The 24,088-nt window shown below is 36.2% G+C and overlaps 1 protein-coding gene across 1 annotated transcript in view; it reads left to right on the forward strand.

Moving 5' to 3' along the window:
- Positions 1-23,396, forward strand: part of IFIH1 (interferon induced with helicase C domain 1) — a 57,603-nt gene extending 34,207 nt beyond the window's left edge. Inside the window, exons 5-16 of the mRNA XM_055307884.1 lie at positions 87-307; positions 6,347-6,557; positions 7,791-8,008; positions 9,252-9,368; positions 11,389-11,512; positions 12,038-12,316; positions 12,690-12,949; positions 15,566-15,715; positions 17,180-17,341; positions 20,498-20,688; positions 21,207-21,300; positions 21,398-23,396. Of these exons, the coding sequence (XP_055163859.1) occupies positions 87-307; positions 6,347-6,557; positions 7,791-8,008; positions 9,252-9,368; positions 11,389-11,512; positions 12,038-12,316; positions 12,690-12,949; positions 15,566-15,715; positions 17,180-17,341; positions 20,498-20,688; positions 21,207-21,300; positions 21,398-21,577 (2,207 nt within the window). The 3' untranslated portion in view covers positions 21,578-23,396. The remainder of the gene's footprint in view (positions 1-86; positions 308-6,346; positions 6,558-7,790; positions 8,009-9,251; positions 9,369-11,388; positions 11,513-12,037; positions 12,317-12,689; positions 12,950-15,565; positions 15,716-17,179; positions 17,342-20,497; positions 20,689-21,206; positions 21,301-21,397) is intronic.
- Positions 23,397-24,088: the final 692 nt, after the last annotated feature.

Consider the following 24,088-nt stretch of genomic DNA (forward strand, 5'->3'; position numbering starts at 1 on the left):
AGAAGCCTATATTCAGTTTTGGACTTCCTAGCCTTAGTTATTTTATTGCCCATTCCCTTATTTTTCTACCTTTTAATTCCCTTCAGATGAAGAGAATGTGGCAGAAAGAGCATCCCCTGAGCCAGAACTGCATCTCAGGCCTTACCAAATGGAAGTCACCCAACCAGCCTTGGAGGGGAAAAATATCATTATATGCCTCCCTACAGGGAGTGGGAAAACCAGAGTGGCTGTTTACATTGCCAAGGATCACTTGGACAAGAAGAAAAAAGCATCTGAACCTGGAAAAGTCATAGTCCTTGTCCATAAGGTATTCAAATAGCACATAATACAACAGTGTTTATTTTCACTTTATTTTTCTGGAGCATTTGTAAAATGACATATGTAACAACACAGATTTAATGTAATTAAGAGTAATATCAAAATAAGTAACTTATTTTAAATCTTTGCTTTTTTTGCAGGTTTATGTAATATCTAAGTTATTAGCTTTTAAAATATTTTTCAAAATACCAGAGCATAAATCAAATAGCTGTTATTTATGTGTGAATACATTTACCCAGATATTCTTTAAGGTTAACTGGCACTAATTTAAATTATCATGTACATGGACATGAATGACTTCAAAATAGTACTGCAGTCTAGGATCAGATATTGTCTTTTGGAATCTCTTTAGCTGTTGACCCTTAGTCAAAGGTCATAAGTCCTTCTTACCAGAATATATATCATTTGCTTGAAGACAAAGAGAAAATCAAGTGAATATTTGGCTGATCTAAATCAAGTTAAAAAGGAAAATAGATAACTTTTAAGAGTTACTAAATAGATGTTACCCAAAATGCAACTGAAGTTTTCCTCTAATAATTTATATTTTGGGGCATCTAAAGACCAATCCTCATAAATAGGTATAAGTCATCTCCACAGTAAAATAAAATCTAGTTATTTGAGCTTTATTCAGATAAATGAGTTTATTAACTTATAAATCTGTACATTGGGCAGGTTAATCTTTACTTTTGTGGAGTAAAATTGAGTATACATTGGCATGGTCAGACATAGTCTTTTTTCTATTACTTAGAGTAACTAGACTTTCCTCATTTCCTTTACCAAAAATATAGTAATGGGTTATACAGCTTTTCTGTATTCTTGGATTTCTATTATGCCAAAGGGTTTAGTTGCAACCTGCCGTTCAGTACCAAAGAAACATGCTCACAATATATGATCTGAATAATTTCTATCATGTAGTTCCAAATGCATTTTGAATGTATCTGCTAAGTCGAAAGACCTCTTCTTTATACTTGAATGCCTACTCTTAGAACAGTTTTATTTCTCTTGTGACAATAGTGATACATTAGAATTTACTTGGAAATATCCTTTCACATATTCTCTTTCTTAAGTATATTGTCTTTTGGAATAAAAGGAATCTAGCTCTGAATACAACTTCTACCCACCAGTAGTTTGACCTTGGACAAATTCCTAACTTCTCCTTACTTTAGTTTCCTCATCTGTAAAATGAACAAGATAATACTACCCAGTATATTTGCTCTGAAATTTAGTCTATCTTAAGCCTGCGAATGACTCAGTAAGTTTTAGTTCTTTCCCCCACTCCTCCTTCCTCACTTCCATGACTGATTAAATGGAACTCCTTAACCAGTAAACAGGGTCTTAAGTGCCAGGTTTAGAGAAAAGAACAAAGTTAACTGGATTTGAAGGTACTTCAGCTGGAGTTCTTGAAACCATTTGAATATTCTGCAGCTTCTTCAAACTGTATTTGCCTCCCTGAGGTTCTCCTTCCCTCCTCAACTATCTCTTTGTTACTTATACCACCTCCTCCAAAGCATGAAGCCTCAACACCTAGGAGATATTTTTGATTCATCTGCTTCCTTGCCTTCTCTTATCAGGCCCCAGGGTCATAAACTCTTAGAGCTGAAAGAGGACTTCAGGATCCAGCTCTCATCCATCGCAGTGTGGTTCTCTCACCCCTGCTGAGTAAGCTGGAATACCCAGGAAGTCCCACTTTTAATAAGATAGCTTGATCCATTCTTTGAATAGCTGGCACTGATGGAAAAGCCCTTACAAAATCTGTTTCTCTGGGATCCACACTCATTGGTTAGAGTTCTTTCCAGTGTGATTATAAAAAGTAAGTATGAATTCTCCTGCCTCGTGACTGCCCTTCACATTGAGAAGACAGCAATATGGCTACTAAGTCATTTTTCTTTTTTGTTCCCTGGGATAAGTATTCCAGTTCCTTTAACTAATTTTCATATAGCATGGTTTCCAGATTTTTTATCATCCTGAGTGCCCATATTTTTTGATTCATTTATTTAGGACCTTCTTCAAGTACAGCGTCCAGAGTTGGGCAAAATACTATAGATATGGTGTTATTAGTGCAGACTGTAAGAGAGATGAGATGTGACTCTAAGCCCACGACCTGGTTTGCATTTATCACTGGTGCTGGCACCCAGAGATTCATCTGGAGTTCGCTGTAAACTAAAAGCCTCAGTTTCTTTTTTGTCTGAAAATCTGTTAAACTAGAATTCTTTTAAGTTATTTTTGTGCAGTTAATTTTTGAGCCTAAATGCAAATACTTACATTCATTTCTTCATCTTATGTATGTTGATTGATCCTCGCAGGCCTCAGGTTTTTGTATACATCTAACGCACCTTGTTCTTATAATGATTCTTCCTCTCGATGTTGTATGCTCATCATGAATTTTTCATCTCATTGGATTGAGGTGATTCTTACAAATCCACATTTGCAGCCATGTTTAAATGTTAAATTATCCTCATTAATTATTCATTTTCACTGCAATGTTATGGAGACAGTTAAGGACGTAAGTCTAATTCATCATCTGCTTCTCTGGTATTTTTCCCTAAGAATCACTAGAAATCCCTCCACTAGTTCTTCCATATATATCACAATTGTTTACTTTATCATCCCATTTCTTTCCATTTTAAAGTAACTTGAGCTTCAGTTCTCTTCGACTGAGTCAGGAAATCTCTGGTCCTCTATGTCACATAACCTTAGGTTTATATTTGGCCTAATAGATGGCATCGTAACCCTTGATCTCGAAAAGAGAAATCCTGTCCCCTCTAACATCATTTACTTTCATCTCCCTGCCTCCATGCTTTCCAAAGTTATCGCCTTCAAATGCAGGGAGAAATGAAAACACCACCTGTGTTCCCAGACTTTCTATTTCCTATCTAGGGCTTCAACATCACGAGAGATAAATCCCAGGTTCCTTCAGATGCTATAATGCAGCCCCATATGATTCAGCAGAAGTGGGTAGCAGTTGGGTTTGATTAGTCTTGGCAGGCACTCTGTCACATCTCAGGAAAAGGCTCCAAGAGGACCACACACCTCCCAATTAGCCATGTCAGACTTGCATCTGGCTTTCTCTGTGTCCTTCAGTAGGAAGTCAACGCCACCCAGAGTGAGTATCAGGATTTCCAACACCTGCTACCTCCTGTGAAAACTTATTTTTGTTCTGTAGGCCAGAAGATGCTGCTTCTTTGGAAGGTCTTGACTTATCCTTTATGGGCTGAACCCCAGGTTGCTATGTCACCCCATGGTATAGAGATTCTTAAATCATTCAGCAGCATGAGGGTATTTAAAGACAAATCAAAGACAGATCCTATTCTCAGGAATCTACAATCTAAGAAATGAGAGATGTATATTAATCATATAATTATTAATATTGCATTATAGTTCATGATACAGTATTAATTATTTTTATTGTATCTCACTAAATCTACACAGCTACTCTATGAGGTAACCATAATTATTGTCATTTTACTCCTCAGAAAATTGGGGCTCTGAGGCTTTATTTGGTCTGTCAGGGCTCATCCTTCCAATAAGCAGCTGAGCTGAAACTTGAACCATTATCTTCTGAAGTCAACTGGCCTTTTTTTTCCCCCCTGTACTGGAATAAAAGAATCAGAAAAATATCAGGAAAGTTTCTGAGGACCAGAAAAATGACAGCTTATATTTTATTTAATTTTCACAACAGTGTTATCAGTAGTTTACCATTGATTGTTAACATTCTCATTTTTTGATGTGGAAATTGAAATGATTGAGATGATCAGTAACTTGTCCAAGGACACATAATAACCAAGTGGCTGGAGTAGTTTTTAGGGCTAACTTTCTCTCCTCTGGATCTTGCTCTTTCCACTAAGCTTAATTTTCATTCTCTTCTTCAGAGTCTTTCTTACTCCCTCCTCAGATGATTTCCTCTGTCTCATGTAAGTAGAAGAAAAAGAATAGTTCTAGAAAGATATGTCAGCAATGACTTTGTGTAAGAGAAAGAAGAGCTGCGGTTCTCACATTTTAAAGATTTATTGTCACATGAGAGCTTTCATATAAGTGCAAGTTGTGCCTACAAAGTTGTGTCCCTAGAGATGATCGCTAGATTCAGTGGCCTTTTGATGAGGCCCAGGAGTTTGTATTTTCCAAATATCTCAAATGATTTTGTGCAGATGGACCAAAGACTTGACTTTGACAAAAAACAAACAAAAACAAAAAACAAAAGCCCCAAAACACTAACAGAAAGTTTCTCTTCTTATTTTTCTCACCTTGTGTTATTTTCTCCGACTTACCAAAGTTGGTTATTAATTTTAGGTCCTCACTTTAAGGAGTAAAATAGAATCTAGTCATTTCAAGAAAATAGTGGGTCCACACTCACCCTTCGATGACTTCATTTTTATATTAAACAGTGATACAAAGTATTGCTTTTTGTACACTGTTCTCAGCCAGAGGTATCAGCCAGCCCTCATTTTACACATAATGGGGCTCTCCTCAAGGAAAAAGATGAATAACACATGTTCTGCAGACCAGTGGAAAGATAACCACTGATCATATTATCTGGTACTTATGAGTATAATGCTTACTCTTTGATGCTTTTCCTTGAAACTCTTTCTGCCAACTCTCTTCTTGCCACACTGTATATCCCTAGGCTTCCATGGTAAAAACTCTCCTAGGATATAACCTTCAAGATATCCTGGTTATTCCTTTCCCTGATCTGGGTGGTATTCTATATGACTAGTAATGTGTAGCATTGAAGTGTCAACTCAACCACCTTCTGCAGATACTATGACATACAGAGATCCAGCTAAAAGGATTTTATTTTACTTTCATGCAACAAGACCTTTGTTAAAATTTCAACAGATTGAGCTTTTACTGAAACTGGTGATTTTTAAACTTAAGTTGGGGTAAATGCCCATTATGCAGAGTAATGCCATCACTGGGGAGTGTGAATGCAAGACTGAAGAATTAATAGCCATCCCTCAGACAGAGGACCAAGTACAGGGCTGACACTTTCTGGATGTTGTAACCAGAAAGAATGTGGCCATCTTCCAACTGCTTGCCTGCAAAGATGTACCTCTGCTGGCCAGGGGGCATGCCTTCTTTATCCTGGGTCTTGGCCTTCACATTCTCGCTGGGTTCCATCTTCAGGGTGATGGTCTTGCAGGTCAGGATCTTTATGAAGACCTTTATTTTGACTGCCCAGTGAATGCAAAGATATTGTGAATCGCCATCACGTTAAGTAACTTCAATGCCAACATACTCCGACAACATAATGCCAGTCATGTCTGAAAGATTTCCACTTATTTTGCCAATCTGCCCTTTTGTTCTTTGTTAGCTATCAAAGCTATTTTAATGGTCTATCCCTTCATCTCACATCTGCTCTCTTCGGCAGTATCTTACCTCCTCACTTTTAGTTCTCTGTTACCTTCAGTTTTTTAGGCATGTTGCCTCTGGCCCCTTTCCAAAACAAACTACAGGAAAAAATCAACACCAAACACAACTCACAAGGGTCCTATGAACTATAATACTAAATTTAAAATATTCTGCATGGTATTCACAGCCCTTTATAGCCTGGCCCTGACCTATTAATTCAGAATTTATCTCTTATCCAGGTTTGGTTTTCATTTATCTTGTCACTGACCCATGGCTTACTAGATTAAAATTCTATCTAAACTCATCTTTGGAGTACTCGGTTACTTCTGCCTCCTTGCGGTCACTTTGTATTTCTGTGGGAGAATTATCACATGTGTTTTAATAATTTGTGGGTTTCTGTTGGTTACTCTTACCCTATGTGCTCACCTAGACCTAGTTCCTCAAAGTTGTCAGCTATGTCTTAAAACATCTTTATGTTTCAGATATGATGTTTACACCTAATAGGCATTCAATAAATGCTTATTGATAAATTAATGAATGTAATGATTGATAGTTTGTTATGCTTAGTTAACTGATAATGTAAACACTTCTGATAAGGCTTGGCACATACTAGGCCTTTAATTGGTACTTTTTTTTTCCTCTGACCATGCCCTCTCTCTCTTTAATTTTGGCATTTTTAAAGGTACCACTAGTTGAACAGCTCTTCCGCAAAGAGTTTGAACCATTTTTGAAGAAATGGTATCATACTATTGGATTAAGTGGTGATACCCAATTGAAAATATCATTTCCAGAAGTTGTCAAAACCTATGATGTTATCATCAGTACAGCTCAAATCCTTGAAAACTCCCTTTTAAACTCAGAAAAAGGAGAAGATGATGGTGTCCAATTTTCAGGTTGGTTGAAGTTGGAAAAAAAAGAATTAGTAATATTGATGATAGTTACAGAGGCTGTAGTAGATAAATAATTTTCAAAATGTTGATTTAAAAATATTATCTCTGATTTACAGGTGCCTGGGTGGTTTAGTTGGTTAAGTGTCCGACTCTTGATCTAGGCTCAGCCCTTTGTCTCAAGGTCATGAGTTCAAGCCCATGTTGGGCTTTATGCAGAGTGTGGAGCCTAATTTAAAACAATAAACAAAAATAAAAAGATGATTTCTCATAGGATAATTTTTTTAAGATTGTATTTATTTATTCATGAGAGACAGAGAGAGAGAGAGAGACAGAGACAGAGACACAGGCAGAGGGAGAAGCAGGCTCCATGTGGGAGGAAGCCTGATGCGGGACTCAATCCTGGACGCCGGGATCATGCCCTGAGCCTAAGGCAGGTGCCTAACTGCTAGCCACCCAGGCATCCCATAGATCATCTTTCATTGCTTAAGTTTTCCTTAAAACTGTTTACTTTCCTGGAGATACACAAAAATGAGATACATTTTTAATTAGATCACTTTATTTACATAAGAATACATTATTAAATCAAGCACCCACTGGACTTTTTATTATTCTTTATTTCTAGATACCAACAAGTTATTTTCATATGCTAATGGATACTGTTAGATATGCCATCATTTCCTTAGAATGAAATATAATCTTTTTTATTTTGTGGGGGGAGGGAAGAAAAAGTGAGAGAAAGGGAAAGGAATATAGTCATTATAATACTTCTAATAATTAAATGCAATGTTAAAACAAAGCAAAGTGATCTCTGTTTAAATTGAATGGTTTTTATCTGGCATAAAAAAACCCTCATCAACTTAAAATTGAATGTTTTATTAAAGAACAAGTGTAATCCTGACTAATTTGGGGGGAACAAAGCAGGGATTGAATTCTATCTCGTAAAACTTACTACCGTTATAAATTTTCCAAAGCTAATCTCTTCAATAGGGATAATATCTAACAAGAATAGTTTCATAATTAATATGCATGGGCCTCTGGATTTACAGATGACTAGCATAGACATTGTCTGCTTAAGAATTAAGAGGTCTGTGCCATATTCTGCTCAAGAAAGGATGAGCAGCTCAGTTTACTAGCTACTAAAGGATGTCCCATAGCAGCCCAGTTTACTAGCTTTAAGGTTCTTTTCACTCTACCTTGCTGGTATGGACAAATGAACTACTTGGATTTTCTTTTAAGACTTTACCCTTATCATCATTGACGAATGTCATCACACGAACAAAGAAGCAGTCTATAATAACATCATGAGACGTTACTTGAAACAGAAGTTGAAAAATAATAAACTCAAGAAAGAATACAAACCAGTGATTCCTCTACCTCAGATACTAGGACTAACAGCTTCACCAGGTGTTGGAGTAGCCAAAAGGCAAGCTGAAGCCCAGCAACACATTTTAAAAGTAAGCCATTGACTTTATATGTAACGATGATAGCAACAACAACAATAACGAACCCTAAAGCAAATACCACGGCTTTTTGGGCTTTTTGAGTAGGATTAAGTCCAAGTGCCATTGAGAAAGAAGGTATTCTGTAATCATTAGTTAAGGGAAATGAATATGTTTTAGTTAAAGTAAATATATTCAATCTTCTACAAAACAGTAATATGCCTTAATAAATTACTATGGCACAGAAAAATATCACAAAAATTATGGAGTGTAGATATAATCAATGAAAAATTGGGACAAATGAAATACCTTATTTTAAATATCTACTCATGTTGTTAAACTCGATGATCCATCTGATACAGAAATGTGCACAAACTGTGAAAATTTCTAATTTTCAAAATACTGCATTAGTTTCAAAATTGCATATTTTCTTCTGTGCCTTTTTTGTTCTGTGTGATTCTCAGATTCTGGGTAATTCAAATTAAATGACAAAACGGATATGAGAATCTTTAGTCGAGGTTGTCAGCTGACCCCAAATGATAACACCACATGAAGTACTATTGTTGATTTTGAGTGTTATGTCAATTCAGAGTAACCCAAGAAATGTGTTAGCACAAAGGCAACTGTGTTTATATTATATTATATTATATTATATTATATTATATTATATTATATTATATTATGAGTCCCTTACTTTAAGTTGAATTCAGTGAAATTCAGACATAGGCACAATTATTTGTTCCAAGATATTTGGGAATTTATTATGGGATTAAGGACTAACATCAGTTTAGATCCAGGCACATCCTGGCTTTGGCTGCTCCTAGCTTTACATTGTCCTCGTTATGTGTAGAAGAGGGTGGTAATCTGATCCAAGGATGTCAAGCTGACCTTTAAAATGTCTTATGTAATATGGTTATCTCATAACCATTCTCTACTGATCTCTGTAATTTGCTACACTGTTTCCATGTCAGTTTTTCCACCTGGCAAATGGAATTTAAGGAATGAAAATATTTTAAGGAATTAAAATATTTAAGGAATGAAAATTCTTTTTCTGCAATTATACACCGACAAAACTTAGAAGCTTCTTTTGAGTCCATCGAGATAGATGTGTTGGTTTAGCAGATCCACAGTAAAGCGATATTAAAATGCTGTATTTAATTAGTCGTGGTCCCTATTTATTACATGAAAATGTTTCTACATTGAATCAATTGAAAAGGAAAAGTAAATATTTGAATATTAAAAAAAATCTCTTTTTCAGATATGTGCCAATCTCGATGCATGTACCATTATAACTGTGAAAGAAAATATCAATCAACTCAAAAGCCAAATGAAAGAGCCATGTAAAAAGTTTGCAATCGCAGATGACACCAGAGAAGTATGTACTTAAAATTTTATGTTTATTAGATTGAGAATACCATACTCAACTGAAAAATGCAAAGATTACTTTATACCTTCTGAAGAATATTATCTTAAATTTTTAGCAAAATAAGTTACAGTTTTATTCTTTATTATTACTATTAAGCAACAAAACACTGCTGTGAATTCTCCCTTTCAGGCTTCTTTTAGTTTTCCGGTTTATATGAAAAGTGGCTTGACTACATGTGGGCCATGGGGGTAAGGGTGGAGAGAGTTATATTGCTAAACTAGAGGGATTACTGTAGTTTATTTTATTCTTTTTACTTTCTTGGTGAATTTCAGGCCTGTGGGTTTTTTGTTTTTTTTGACATTTCACAGAACCATTTTGTTTCTACCAGATTACAGTTGGTAATAATAATGGGAATCCTAATAATCTGCATATTTACTTTCTTAAAAGCATGCTGACACAGTAAAGAAATAAAATATTTACTTTAATGGTGCTTTTGCAAGGAGTATTTTCACTGATTATAAAAACCACTGAGTTAGTTTGGACATTATGACCAGTGTGTTATGGCAGTACTTTCTTTTGTAAAATATAAAAAAGCATGATAAATTTTAGTTCTATGTACTTGATAATAAAGGTAATCATTAAAAATCTACCTCAAAGGATGTTAGGATTAAGTGACATGAAATATGTATAATAGACAATATTGTATTTGAAATGTAGTAGGCACTAAACCAGACCAATCTCCATAGATTAATTTTTTTGAAGTTCTGAAGATGACTCCTATCTATTCCAGCTGAACTAGAACATTTGAATATACTTTATTATCCTTCATTTTTTGTTATTTAGTTTTACTTAATAAATTTAAAGGTATGTTTCTACTCATAATCATTTTTAAAACTTCCACAGAATCCTCGGGATATATTTTTAAAAGAAGTTGCCATCTTACCTTTTAACTTAATTTTGATATACTTTTTATTGAAGTATAATAGACATACAGAAAGGTACAACTTCATAAATGTACAGATTGCTGAATTGTTATAAAATGAATACACCTGTTTAATAAAAATCCAAATCAAGAGATAAAACATTTTCAGCACCCCAAAACCCCTCATTCCTCCTTCTAGTCACTTAGCCCCCAAAGATAACTACTATTTTGTCTTCTAACACCAAAGATGGATTTTAACTGATTTTGAACTTAAAAGTGAAATCATATAGTATGCACTGAAGAAGAGTGCATTTAAAACTCTATCTCTTAACTTTTAAAAAAATTTCCAGTTAACATACAGCATTATATTAGTTTCAGGTGTACGATATAGTGATTCAACGTTTACACACATTACCTGGTGCTCAATACAAGCCTACCTTTTAACTTTCTACTTTAGTAAAAATAATACTGAAACCAGTTCTTCAAAAGGTAATTTTTATGAAATTACATTGTAGGCTTTCTAAATAACTAGGGCATTGCTTTAATATATAAATATTTATTGGGGCAGCCTGGGTGGCTCAGCGGTTTAGCGCCACCGTCAGCCCAGGGCCTGATCCTGAGACCCGGGATTGAGTCCCACATCGGGCTCCCTGCATGGAGCCTGTTTCTCCCTCTGTCTGTGTCTCTGCCTCTCTCTCCCTGTTTCTCATTAATAAATAAATAAAATCTTTTAAAAAATATTTATTTATTTAATACTTATATAATTAATGATATAATTTAAATAATTAATATTTACTATATATAAAAATAAATACATTTAAAATTATTGTTAGCACTCAATGTGCATATTATTCTTTAATTTTATTTTTGTAAAACTTTTAAAAGGGAAATTCTAGCAGCAGTAAATGATGTTGGCATATGTATGGCTTAAGGATGGATTACTGAAAAATAAATGTACAAAGAGATGGTCAGGAATTAACTTGTTACTTTGTCTAGACCAAAGATTCTGAATTAAATTTATTATAACATGGGAGTTATTTTAACAAAGATAATGCTATTTCTTTAATAATATGAGCATGTAAGAATAAGTGTATAATTTATTTTTAGGATCCATTTAAAGATAAACTTTTAGAAATAATGAACAAGATTCAAAGTTTTTGCCAAATGAGTCCAATGTCAGATTTTGGAACTCAACCCTATGAACAATGGACCATTCAAATGGAAAAAAAAGGTAATTTGGGTTTTGACCTAACACTTCGTTTATTCCAAGTTCATGCCAAGATTTCAGATGGATGTGTCATATATTCTCAACCAAACTGAAAGCAAATGGAATATCAAATGGAATTTCTGTGTTTGAAGTAGTACAAGGATGAACATGTTCTAATCCCTTATCTAAGGAAAGAAGCAGCAATCCATTAATTTTCTCTTTATTTCCAGAGTCTTTCACTTATTGTATGTTTAACATATTAAGATAGATATTAGTCTCTGCCTCCAAATGCAAACTCAACCGCAATGTTTTTCATGCCATTCTTTGAGTCAGTATGGATCAGGACTCTATTCTTGCTGATACAGAGCTCAGGATGCCAGTTTAGGGGTTGGAAAACTTTTAGAGCTGGAGGCACATTTGGAGGCCCATCTCAAAAACAACATGAAGCTTATTTTTAGAGTCGTATCATAGACGTATTCAAGTCCACAGCACAATTTTCAGGGATGTGTTCTACCATTATTTCACTCTATGTAATGTATTCTTTCATAGCTGCACGAGAAGGAAATCGAAAAGACCGTGTTTGTGCAGAGCATTTGAAGAAGTACAATGAGGCCCTACAAATTAATGATACAATTCGAACGATTGATGCATATAATCACCTTGAAGCTTTCTATAATGATGAGACAGAGAAGAAGTTTGCAGTCCAAGAAGGTGATAGTGATGAGAGTGGTGAGGATGGTGACGGTGATGGTGATGAAGCTGAGGATGATGAAAAGAGACCTTTGAGACTGGATAGGACAGATAGATTTCTCATGGAGTTATTTTGGGGTAAGAATGTTATGTTGATTTTATACTCTCGTGCATTTGCCTCAGAGTGTGAGCCTGTTGCTTCTCAAGAGCTCTCCAAAAGGCCCTCTTAAAATCATCTTTTATTTTGAAAGAAGAAATCCCAATCATTTTGGAGTTCTTTCTAATTGATGAGCTCAGATAAGCCATGAATTATATACTCAGAATCAGTCAGTTGGTCATCTGGTTTTATTGTCAACAAGACTGCAATACCTTTATTTATTAAGCTAGCCTGATCATTAGATACAGCATAAGATTAACTATAGTTCAACTACATATTCGTATCTCATTACATAAAGTCTCCCAGTGTAATTTATTCACATATTTTATAATTCAAACTAATTCTTTCTTAAAGAAAACAAGAGAATGTTGAAAAAGCTGGCTCAAAACCCAAAACATGAAAATGAAAAGCTGGTCAAATTAAGAAACACCATAATGGAACAATTTACAAGGACTGAGGAACCGGCCCGAGGAATAATTTTCACAAAAACACGACAGAGTGCATTTGCCCTTTCCCAGTGGATTACTGAAAATAAAAAATTTGCAGAGGTAGGAGTCAAAGCCCATCATCTAATTGGAGCTGGACACAGCAGTGAGTTCAAGCCCATGACACAGGTGAAAACACCCTTCTTTACTTCTTCCCTTATTCTGTTATTACTCTTCCCAACTTAGTTGTAGTCTTTTTTCCATCAATTGTCTTGCCCTGCAATTCTCTTACCCACAAATAATTTTATGGAATGGAACATTTGTTCTTAAAATATGAGTTTATTAGCAATCTAATCTGTGATGTCTGATAAGCTAAGAATTGTGTTAGAAGTCACTTCTTTCATATACTTGGAGGAACCTTCAAAATTGAGTTTCCTTTGCAAAAATGATTGACATTTAGACTTAGTAACAAAATGGAAAAATGGTTACGATATAATATCAAGTGGAAAAATCAAATCCCAACAAAAATATGTGCATTATAATTAGAAAAATGTAGAATATGTTTGCATAGGATGAGATCTGTAAGGCAACTTGGAAAAATGAAGACATTTCATGTGTTAGAGATTTGGGACTATAAGTGATTTTCTTTTCCTTGTTAAGATTTGTTTTGTGTTGTTTTCGTTTCATTATACTACTTATCATGTGCACAATAAAACCCATGGGAGAGAAAAAAAGACACTTGTAGACATTATAAGCGTGGCTTGTTAGAATAAAATGTTCTGAAGTCATATTGACCTTGAGTCTTGCTAGACAAGAGGATACTCCAATTCTATCATACTCATCAAAATTCAGTCCAATGGAGGAAATTAAATCTGTTTTAGGATTTACTGAAGAAAAAGTCATTCTTGAATTTTTATGCAATATACTTACTGCACATACTCAGTTAGAGTTGTCTCTAAAATTTATACCAGAGAAAGAAAGCATTGCTTTCCTTGGGTAAGGAGCTTATTTTCTCTTTTGTGATGAGAGCCAGTTTATTTAATCTGTTTCCTTTTTGCCATAGCTTTCAGGAAGCTCACAGGCAAAACTGAAGTTCAGTCTCTCTGCCTCTATGCTAATTCTTATAAGTAGTACATCTATATTCTTCTACTCCCGTTTTTGAGTTTCTATTATATTAGCTTTAGTGTTATAACTTTGGTTATACGTGGCCTCAGATCCGCTTTGAAAAGAGGTGAGGTACAAAAGGAAAGTATGTTGTCAAACTACTTTTTGCTCCTTAGCTCCTTCAGATTTGGGGGCTACTTGCCAAAATATAGAACACACCTTTTTCTTATGCCCCACATCCTCTCCTTGTGAACAGAGTTGGTCTTACTCATTGGAAGAGGGAGTCAGCATTTATTTGATGTGATTTGAGGGTCTAACTCTGTGTCTGAAACTCTCATTATTAAATTTACTCTTTTTTAAAGATTTTATTTATTTATTTGAGAGAGAGAGAGAGAGAGACAGAGAGAGAGAGAGAGCATGACCTGGGGGAGGAGCAGAGGGAGAGGAAGAATCAGACTCCTGGCTGAGCAGGAAGCCCAGCACAGGCCCAACTTAATCCACCGAGCCACCCAGGCATTCCTAAAGTTACTTTTTTGAATAGCAGACACTTCTGCTGAAATCCAAAGGCATAGAAGATTTTATCAGTGGACATGAGTGCGAGAGGGAGAAATTATCAGAGAAGACTGGAGAGAGGCTTTTCTGCAGAATTCTCCAGCCTTTAGGACTCAAAAAAAAAAAAAAAAAAAAAAAAAAAAAAAAACACCACCTCTAAGAAGAAAGGGAAGAGGGTGGGAGGACACACTCTTGGTCTGACATGTTTATTTTTATTTTTGTCTAATGTTTAATGTTTTTGTTTAATGTTTGGGGATAAAACATAACAGAAATCTGTACAGGCCGACTGGAACAACAGTTTTGATGAGAGTGGTTCTAAGAACAAAACCACACTTGCCATATCAGGCTAAGTTTATGCTCACCCATTCATCCTATGCAAGGACCAGAGTGCTTGTTTTATTTCTTTACTTATATTAAGTTTGAAAATTCAGAGTTTTTTCATTGAATTATAGTTTTTAAAAGTCTGTTTTGAATAACTTGTTATTTCATTTTTATTTACTCTTCTCTCTGAACACATAATATATTTACCTCCTTCAGAATTAATGAGCTTTAGGACACACCAGTGCTCTCCAGCCTTCTTGCTCCCTCCTGGGAGAAAGCCAATGTTTTTGGTTTCTCACATGTCCTTCCAGACATATTCCATAGGTTTCGCACTTGAGTGACTGTTATAGTGACCAAATGTGGCATAGAGTGTGTTATTTTTTCTGTGACTCATAATTCAATGATCTCAAAAAGTGTCCCCGAATCTCATTTTCTGGATATTAACAATTCTGAAGTTAACATAGTGAAAATCACAGCCCATTCTAGTTTCTCATCGCCTTGACCCTCTTCTCCACTGAAAGCATCTCTTTTTTTCTCCCTCCCAAGTCATCCATCAGTTTATTTCCTTGGCATAAATGATGGTCTTCCCACTTCCAGACTGGATGATGGAAATATTTTTGTTATTGTGTGGTAATCCCAGATTGGAAATCAAATGTTGTCTCACCATCATGTCTTTGTTCAATGCCAAAAACAGATGGCAGTGAATCCGTGTATGATCTAATCCTTTGATTTGCACTGACCAGTTGCAATTTATTATTTCTTCTGCTAATTAGAAGATTTTAATGTGTTTAGCATCACAAAATTTAATTTATTAAACTGTTTCTACAGAATGAACAAAAAGAAGTCATTAGTAAATTCCGCACAGGAAAAATAAATCTGCTTATCGCTACCACAGTGGCAGAAGAAGGTCTGGATATTAAAGAATGTAATATCGTCATCCGTTATGGTCTCGTCACTAATGAAATAGCCATGGTCCAGGTATGTTTAATACCTCTAATAACTTGATTTTTGATTTTGTGTTATTAGTTTGTTTTCTTTTAGCAAAGCAGCACAGACCATTTTTAAAATGTATCTATTCTCCTTCTAAAGGAGAAATCGTTTTGCACTGTATACAAATATCAAATCATTACATTGCACACCTGAAACTAAGAGTGTTACATGTCAATTATACTTCAATTAAAAGAAGAAGAAATCTTGAAGAGCTGCACACTACTGCCTTTTATGCTGTTGTTTAATTCAGATGATGATGACAGATAACTGTCGTATTCCCAAACAACTCTTCTTGGGTTATTATTTCTGTGTCCCAAGACTCTTCAGAAATGTGACACTGGCCCATCTATAAGAGTTGACGAGGCCTCCTAATTCCTAGGATGTCTATGAGCTCCCAGCTGGACCAGAAATCTGAAGAGCAGTGTCCCTAAAATGTCTGACAAAGTAATATGCTCAAAAGTTTGGGAACCCTGCTATTTCTGCATTTTCCTCCCTATTCTTGCAATTTTTCTCTGTGTTTGAAAATTTTCATCATAAGAAGTTGGGGGAGGCATAGTTATACATATAAAACAAAAGTGAAGTATACTAATTTCCATTTAATTTCGCTTTACCTCTTACCTCTTACTATCTTAACAATATAATTGTTACCTTTCATTGAGCATGTATGGGATTTGTGCTGGTTAATGCCAATAATATTCCTCCTATATCATTAACTAAAATCTCTTTTTAAAATATATAAAATTGCTTTCTTGACTGGAAAACAAGTCATGGAATATTAAGATAACCAGATAGCCACCAAATTAGGAAGTAATTGTATTTCAAGAGTTACTTTGTTAGCAGTTTATTACACCAAATACATTTTTATACAGATGGTGTTATAGTTGGTCATTAGGTTCCTGGTTAAGACCATATTTTCTGTTACTCAAAATGTACCTAAATGTCAATTTTTAAAGGGGACTATAGAAATTTATCACCATGTTAAGCATGTTTTCATGGGAAATGTGCTCAAAATCCAATATAGATACCAGGAGCAGACCTGCTTTCTCAACAACTCTAGTGTCAAGGTCAGAGATGCCCCTTCTTTCTATCCATCCCTCCTACTAGGCTGGAGGAGTGCCTCCCCAGTCCAAATCAATGATGCTGGCTTTTAGGATTGAGAGAAGTTTCCAGGATTGAGAGAAGTTTCCAGATTGGTCTTGTGTAACTGGGGGTCTTGAAGGATGGTGTGGTAACCTAACCATCATTGCTCTAGAACATTGTTTGTTCATTATAGTGCAGTTTGAATTTCAAATAACTGACTTATAAAAAATGGGTAATAACTAACATTACTGACAATAGAGAAATTACTTGAAGACTGGGACACTGAGCATTGAATACCATTCCAGGCCAAAAATGAGAGCATTCACAGAAAGACATGACCCTTCATTAACTTGATTTCTTTATTTTTCTCAGGCCCGTGGTCGAGCCAGAGCTGATGAGAGCACCTACGTCCTGGTTGCCCACAGTAACTCAGGGGTTATCGAACGTGAGATAGTTAATGATTTCCGAGAGAAAATGATGTATAAAGCTATAGACCATGTTCAAAATATGAATCCAGAGGAGTATGCTCGTAAGGTATTGTTTTTGGACCTCTCTGAATTTTTCACTTTAAAGAGTCTGCATGTGGTTGCCGCTGATAGCTTTGTGGCTAAGTCTCAAGACAGAAATTGTGCTAAATTTTAAGTTCCAGTTGGATGAGCCATGCTTAATCCAGATTCACATACAAAGAATTAGGACCGATGAGGGCAGAAATTGTCAGACTGCTGTTCTAGTGAAACCAACCATAAACTTTGAAGATATAAATTTAGTCTGTCCTTGATCAGAAAGACTAGTATAGCTCACCCATTCAAGCCAACCTGGTAATTTTGGTTTGGTGCAATCTGTTTGTATGGGCACAAGTTTTTCATTCCAGAAATATTTATGAAGTGCCTACTGTGTGCCAGGTAACATTCTAGAAAGAGAGAACATGGCAGCAAACAACACAGATAGAACCCTCCTGTATGAAGCTTACATTCTAGAGTATACATAATGAGATTTGAGGAGGAGAAACAATAAGCAAAACTGAAGCAAGAAATGTATCACATAAGGATAAATGCTACAGAATTAGAATAAGACAATATGAAACAAGTCATTAGATGAGTACTCTATAGATTGGGTATTTGGGGAAAGTCTTGTAGGAGGAGTAACATTGAGGCTAGATCTGAATGATAAGAAAATACATAATATGTCATCTAGCTGCATCTCAATTTACTAATGCTCATTTGAGCTGCAAGAGGAATGCAGTGAGGGAAGAATGCACTTCTACAATATTTCAGGAAATCCCCCATACCACTGAATTAAAGACTGTAACTACTATAATAGCAAACAATCCATTTAGAAGAAAATTCACACCCTTGCATATGGGTGTGAATGTTAGTTTCTTAACATTGGAATTGGCTCTACCCTAAATAGAGTTTCACGAAAGGGATGCTTTTAAATTGGTGTGCATTGCTATAACCAACTCCAAGGTTTCCTGGCCAGGTTTCTACACAAACTTGTATTTTAAAACCCCCTTAAATATAAGGCAAACCAAACATTTGGTAATGTCAAATCAAACATCTGTGGCCAAATAATGTCACTGGAAAGTTATTCAAGTGGATATTTTCAAAGACCGATGTTTCGAGATCAAGTGTTTTGGGTAAGCTCTAGGCCGTCCCTGGAGTTTATGAGTCAAAATTTTCCAGCTTATATCTATAATAAGATACAGTCTCTTTCGGGGCCCCAGAATCGACAATCTTTTTAGGTTTCCTTTGGCTAAGAGACCTGCCCTTCTAAAGCTAACTCCAGGCTGACAAACTCAGAGCAGGGATGGCAATGATGTGGGGGCACATTCCACTACTATTCAGTTCGGCTCCCTCAGCAGACATCAGTACAGTAGACATCGCTACTAGGTCCCAGCTCTTCCTTTTCCTGAGTTAAGAATCCTTCTCAACACAGTTTGCAGGCAGCCACTAATAAATGGTGAGCATTGACGTAGAAGGTGAAGTGTGTTTTCCATGTCATATACAGAATTTGTACCTAACTGAAAACCTCTAAATCAAACTTCTAGAAACAATGTGAAGATTTTAAACATTTTCCCTAACAATGACTCAACAACTTTTCCCACATCATTACATTTTATTTAGACTTTGACTGCCTGTACTGTGCCTCCTGTACTATGCTTTGTTTTATTTTTTTGCCTTTCTTTTTGATTCATATTCTTTATTATTCTAGAACCAGTCCTTTAGTTCCTGGTGTCCTGTTTACATATCTGTACACTAACCTTAGATGTATTTTTATCTTTTCTGTCACACATATAGGTGTTTCTTGATTACCCACCATGTATATGGTCCTATGCCAAATCATCTTTTATCAGCTCACTGAATTATAAATATCTTGCAAGTACAACCTAATTAAAGTTTAGGAAACATAATACTTCATTTTTTTTTATTGTTACCATTTACAGAGGACATTGATTTTTGTACTTGTCCGATTAAGGCATTCCATGGCCCATAGATTGCTCACAAGGTTTAGTTTTCTTTTCTGTACTAAATATGGCTGTCTTGAATCAAAGCCCAAAACAGAGGTGAGCGCCAAAGGTGGGCCACTCAACTTTGTTCATCAGCACTGAGAGTTTACATTTACTAAAACTTCCCCTCAGTCTTCAGGAAAACAATGGCTTCCTCCACAAGTTAGTATAAATTTTCCATCTGTGAGAGGTTCAGTTTGGAAGTAAATATGAAGTTGTATAGGTGTGAGAACTGGCCAGTGCCTACCTCAAGGTTTGTGTCTTTCCATTGTTTCTATTATTAAATAAATGTTGCCACTAACTGCAGAGCCTGCAATACAGGGGCTTAAGGACTTATTCTCACATAAAAAATGTGGACAATCTGGACCCATATGATAGCTCCATGATGATGTGAGGAAGCCAAGACTCTTCTCTTGCCCTTTTAGTATTAGGTTTCCATTATCCAAGTCAAAGAGTTTTTTGAATTTAAATTATCACTTGCTCATTTGAGGCAGGAAGAAGGAAGAAGATGGAAAAGGCAAAAAGTGGAAATGGCAGCTGATACTTAAGGAGACTTTCTGGAAATTCTATGTAACATCTTATGTCTCATTGGTCATTAGCTTGGAAATGTAGTCATTTAGTTGAAATTATAGTTCTGTTTCCAGGAAGAATGGACACTGGGTGGGAAACCAGTAGTTTCTGCCACAAATGTGTAAAAAGGAGATTGACTAAGATAGCAAGGGGGTCTAGAAATTATAATGTGTGAGAAAAGCTTAAAGAAACTGGGGGGGGCTTATCACAGGTAAGAGAAGATTATTGGTAATATAATAACAATGTTCTTCAAAGAGATTCTATGTAAAAGCAGATTTAGACATATTTTATGAGACAGAATTAAAACTAATGGTGATAGAGGTTAGGGGGTGAGGTTTTTTTCTCTGGGATATTGCCAAGCACTTTCTCACTACAGAACTTGTCTAAAATGGAATGGGTTATTTTCGGAGCATCTGAAGGTTCTACATTTCCATGCCCACAGGGAGGCATTATATGCTAAATTCTTTGGGGCCAATCACCTCATTATTTTCATTTCTAGGCTATGGCCAGGTATACATTTCCATAACTATCTAAGAACTCTGAATTCCAGGAGACTTACTTCAGTCAAACTGTGAAGAAAAAAAATAATAAACTTTTTTTTTTTCTCAATGCAGATTTTGGAACTACAGATGCAAAGTATCATGGAAAAGAAAATGAAAATCAAGAGAAGTGTTGCAAAGTGTTACAAGGAAAACCCATCATTAATAAATTTCCTTTGCAAAAACTGCAGTGTCCTAGCCTGCTCTGGGGAAGATATCCACGTTATTGAGAAGATGCACCATGTCAACATGACACCAGTATTCAAGTAAGTCCCGGAAGACTCAATTTTAAGTTCCCTTATAAGAGGTGAGGCAGATTGTATTGTGAATGTTCTTCCAAAATAACACAAATGAGACTCATTATTTTTTGGAATTTCCCCTCCTTTAGCCTCCAGATTATAGCCCCATGTCAAACATCATTTTTTTTTCCAACTATATTGCACTGAGGCAGGGAGGAGAAGTGTAAGACCCAAAGCCATTTTGTCCAAGGTACATCAGTTTGGTGTATACTGATACTTGTTCTCAAAATTTTGGACAACTTAAGTCTAGTTAAAATAATCAATAGACTTGGAAGAAACCACCAAAGGCAACATGACCCCTGAGATGTATGTGTGGAAAGGGGGTATCTGTCTGATGATCTGCAGGAGGAAAAGGAGAGAAGGAATAAGGTGTGGGCTAGGCATGCCTGCGGATTTGCTTCAGGTCCAACAGCTTGTACCCACAGGCTGCATATTTGTCCACTGCAAATTCCCAGAGATATTTTGTTATTTCTTGATAATTTTAGGGAACTCTACATTGTGAGAGAAAACAAAGCACTACGAAAGAAGTTTATAGACTATCAAACAAATGGCGAGATCATCTGCAAAATGTGTGGCCAAGTGAGTACATTGCTGTGGGCTTTATTTTTACTTCGGCCAAAAGGAATTCTTAATTGAATGTGCATTTAACTTTTCCTCTCACTCTCTTGTTTTTCAGGCCTGGGGAACGATGATGGTGCACAAGGGCTTAGATTTGCCTTGTCTCAAAATAAAGAATTTTGTAGTGATTTTCAAAAATAATACATCAAAGAAACAATACAAAAAGTGGGTAGAATTACCTATCGCGTTTCCCGATCTTGACTACTCAGAATACTGTTTGTTTAGTGATGAGGATTGACATTTGATTTGAGAGCCTTTAAAGATATCATCAACTTAACATTTGCTATGATCCTGATTAATGTTTTTACTATACTCCAGGACTGATATAATAAAATCATTGCTTTACTCTGTGTTGAGCAGCATAGAGGAAGATCATATAATATGCTTTCAAGTATCTATCTTGTAGGTGGACAGGGGTAAAGGACACCCACTGGTAATACTCATTAGTGTGGAGCGTTATGGTGCACAGGGAATGCTGGGCTGTGAATGAGCACCCAGGAGTATCACTATCAGTCCTGTCACCAATCTGCAAAATAAAATTAACCAAATCAGTTCATCTTTCTGAACCAGTGTCCTTCTTGGCGAAATGGCTATGGTGTTATTTACCTTTGCTTGCTTTTATTAGTTTCCTATTGATACGTAACAAATTACCACAAACTTAGTGGCTTAAAACAACAGCCCTTTATTATTGCACATGTTCTGGAGGTCCACTAGTTGTCCACTGGAGATCACTCTGAGCACTAGGCCTGCGCTCACCATGTGGCCTGCTCACAGGGCTTTTTTTTTTTTTTTTTTTTTAAGATTTTATTTATTTATTCATGAGAGACACAGACAGAGAGAGAGAGGCAGAGACACAGGCAGAGGGAGAGGCAGACTCCATGCAGGGACTCGATCCCAGGTCTCCAGGATCACACCCTGGGCTGAAGGCGGTGCTGCACCGCTGAGCCACCCGGGCTGCTCACAGGGCCTTTTATAGCAAAGCTATTTGCTTCTTCAAAGCCAGCAGGATGATCTCTCTTGTGCGCTAAGATAAAATCTTAACTGCAACCACAGGAGTGATCATCTCATTATATTTATAGGTCCTGCCCACTCTCAAAGTGAGGGGACATTGAGGGCATAGACACCAGCAGGCAGAAATTGTGGAGGTCATCTTAGAATTCTACTTCTCACATCGCTTCTCCAGCTTTTGTAAGTGATATATGTGTACATATTGTGTACATACATACGAAAGCTCTTTGAAAAATATGAAGCACCCTAAAAGGGAAGGTATTATGAAGAAGCAGCAACAGGTAGGTTAAGGCTTATTTTTTAGCTTTCCCTCCATGAACATAACACTATGCTCAAGGAAGATTACCTGGGGCGATGGAGATGTCTAGGGCTCACACAGGATTTAGCAGGTAACACATGTTGGATGTTACTAGAGAACAACAACAACAAAATATATCCATCTCCACCTGTCCCTAACCCCAGGTAGAAGGGAAACCTCTCTGTGACTATGACATTTTCAGTGTTTCTGAACCCAGTATGACCATTTGGAGATGGACACAGGTCCCAACCTGGGAACATTCTCCCAGGAGACAGGTAGCCTCTTTTTAGCTTGAAAAGCCACATGATTGACACAGAGCCACAATTGACCATTTTAACCCACACTTATTCAGATGATCTGCTACATGGAAGGTGTTACCTCTTACACAAGGAGAAAAAGTATGTTGGAGGAAGTTAAAATTCTTTCGTGGTTTTGATGGGTTCATTAAATTCAGTCTAACATTAGCTTTTGTTGATAAGAACCAAGCAAAGGTGAATATTAACCAATCAGAGCTCTTGGAATGCAAGAGGACAAAAGAAGATTGCGATTTTCTTAAAATACTTTTAAAAACTCCAGCTGATTCCATTTAAAGTATTGCTGTCTTCTAGAACACTTTGGAAAGTATGCAGAAAACCAAATGCATAAAATAGCTAAATGTACTACTGTAACATATGTAGACTGTTTTTGAGGTGTCAACAAATATCAGGTTTTTTCATCTGTGTTTTCCAGAATTTTTTTCAATAAAGAAGTGTTATTTCTACCTCAAAGTTTTCAAATACATGTTTCAAATTGTATAAAACTTACTATGTTATCATACCTGAAAACTCAAACTTGGTGCATGTAATCATTGCAGCATTTTGATTGATCGTTACTGAACAGTCTAATATTTCTAATATTTGGGGATGATTTACAGAATATGCTCATGACATCTAGGCATCAATCTGGAGTTGGAAGGTCCAATTTTAGTCCCCACAAAACCTTCAGTTGGTTGGGCCACTTTGGGCCACCTCATCTCATGCAGGTCCTGTTTCCTCTCCTGGAAAATGAACAACTGGATTAAGTGGTGTCAAAGGTCCCTTACGATTCCAGCATTGCCCTAGTCTGTGCTTCTGGCTCCATGGCTGCTTTATTTGAAGACCTTGTCTAATGACTTGTGGTAATATCAGCTGTGGGTTAGATACCTGGCGAGCACATTACATATTCGAAGGTGGCTCCAATCTGCTAAGGGGCATTGCAGGGGTGTCACAGGACAAGTACATCAGCTGGACTCATGTGTCTCATGGTGGTTTTGAAAGGCCTGGAAGTGTCAGGAAATTTTAGCACAGCAAGCATTTCCAAGACCATTGGCCAACCTTGTGGATAGGTTTTATACCAAAAGTTTGAGATCCTTTCAGGCCACGTGAAATTAAAATACAATAATTTACAGTTATGTATGTAAAGCAT

Source organism: Nyctereutes procyonoides, unplaced genomic scaffold, assembly GCF_905146905.1.
Source record: "Nyctereutes procyonoides isolate TBG_1078 unplaced genomic scaffold, NYPRO_anot_genome, whole genome shotgun sequence".
NCBI classification, from domain to species: domain Eukaryota; kingdom Metazoa; phylum Chordata; class Mammalia; order Carnivora; family Canidae; genus Nyctereutes; species Nyctereutes procyonoides.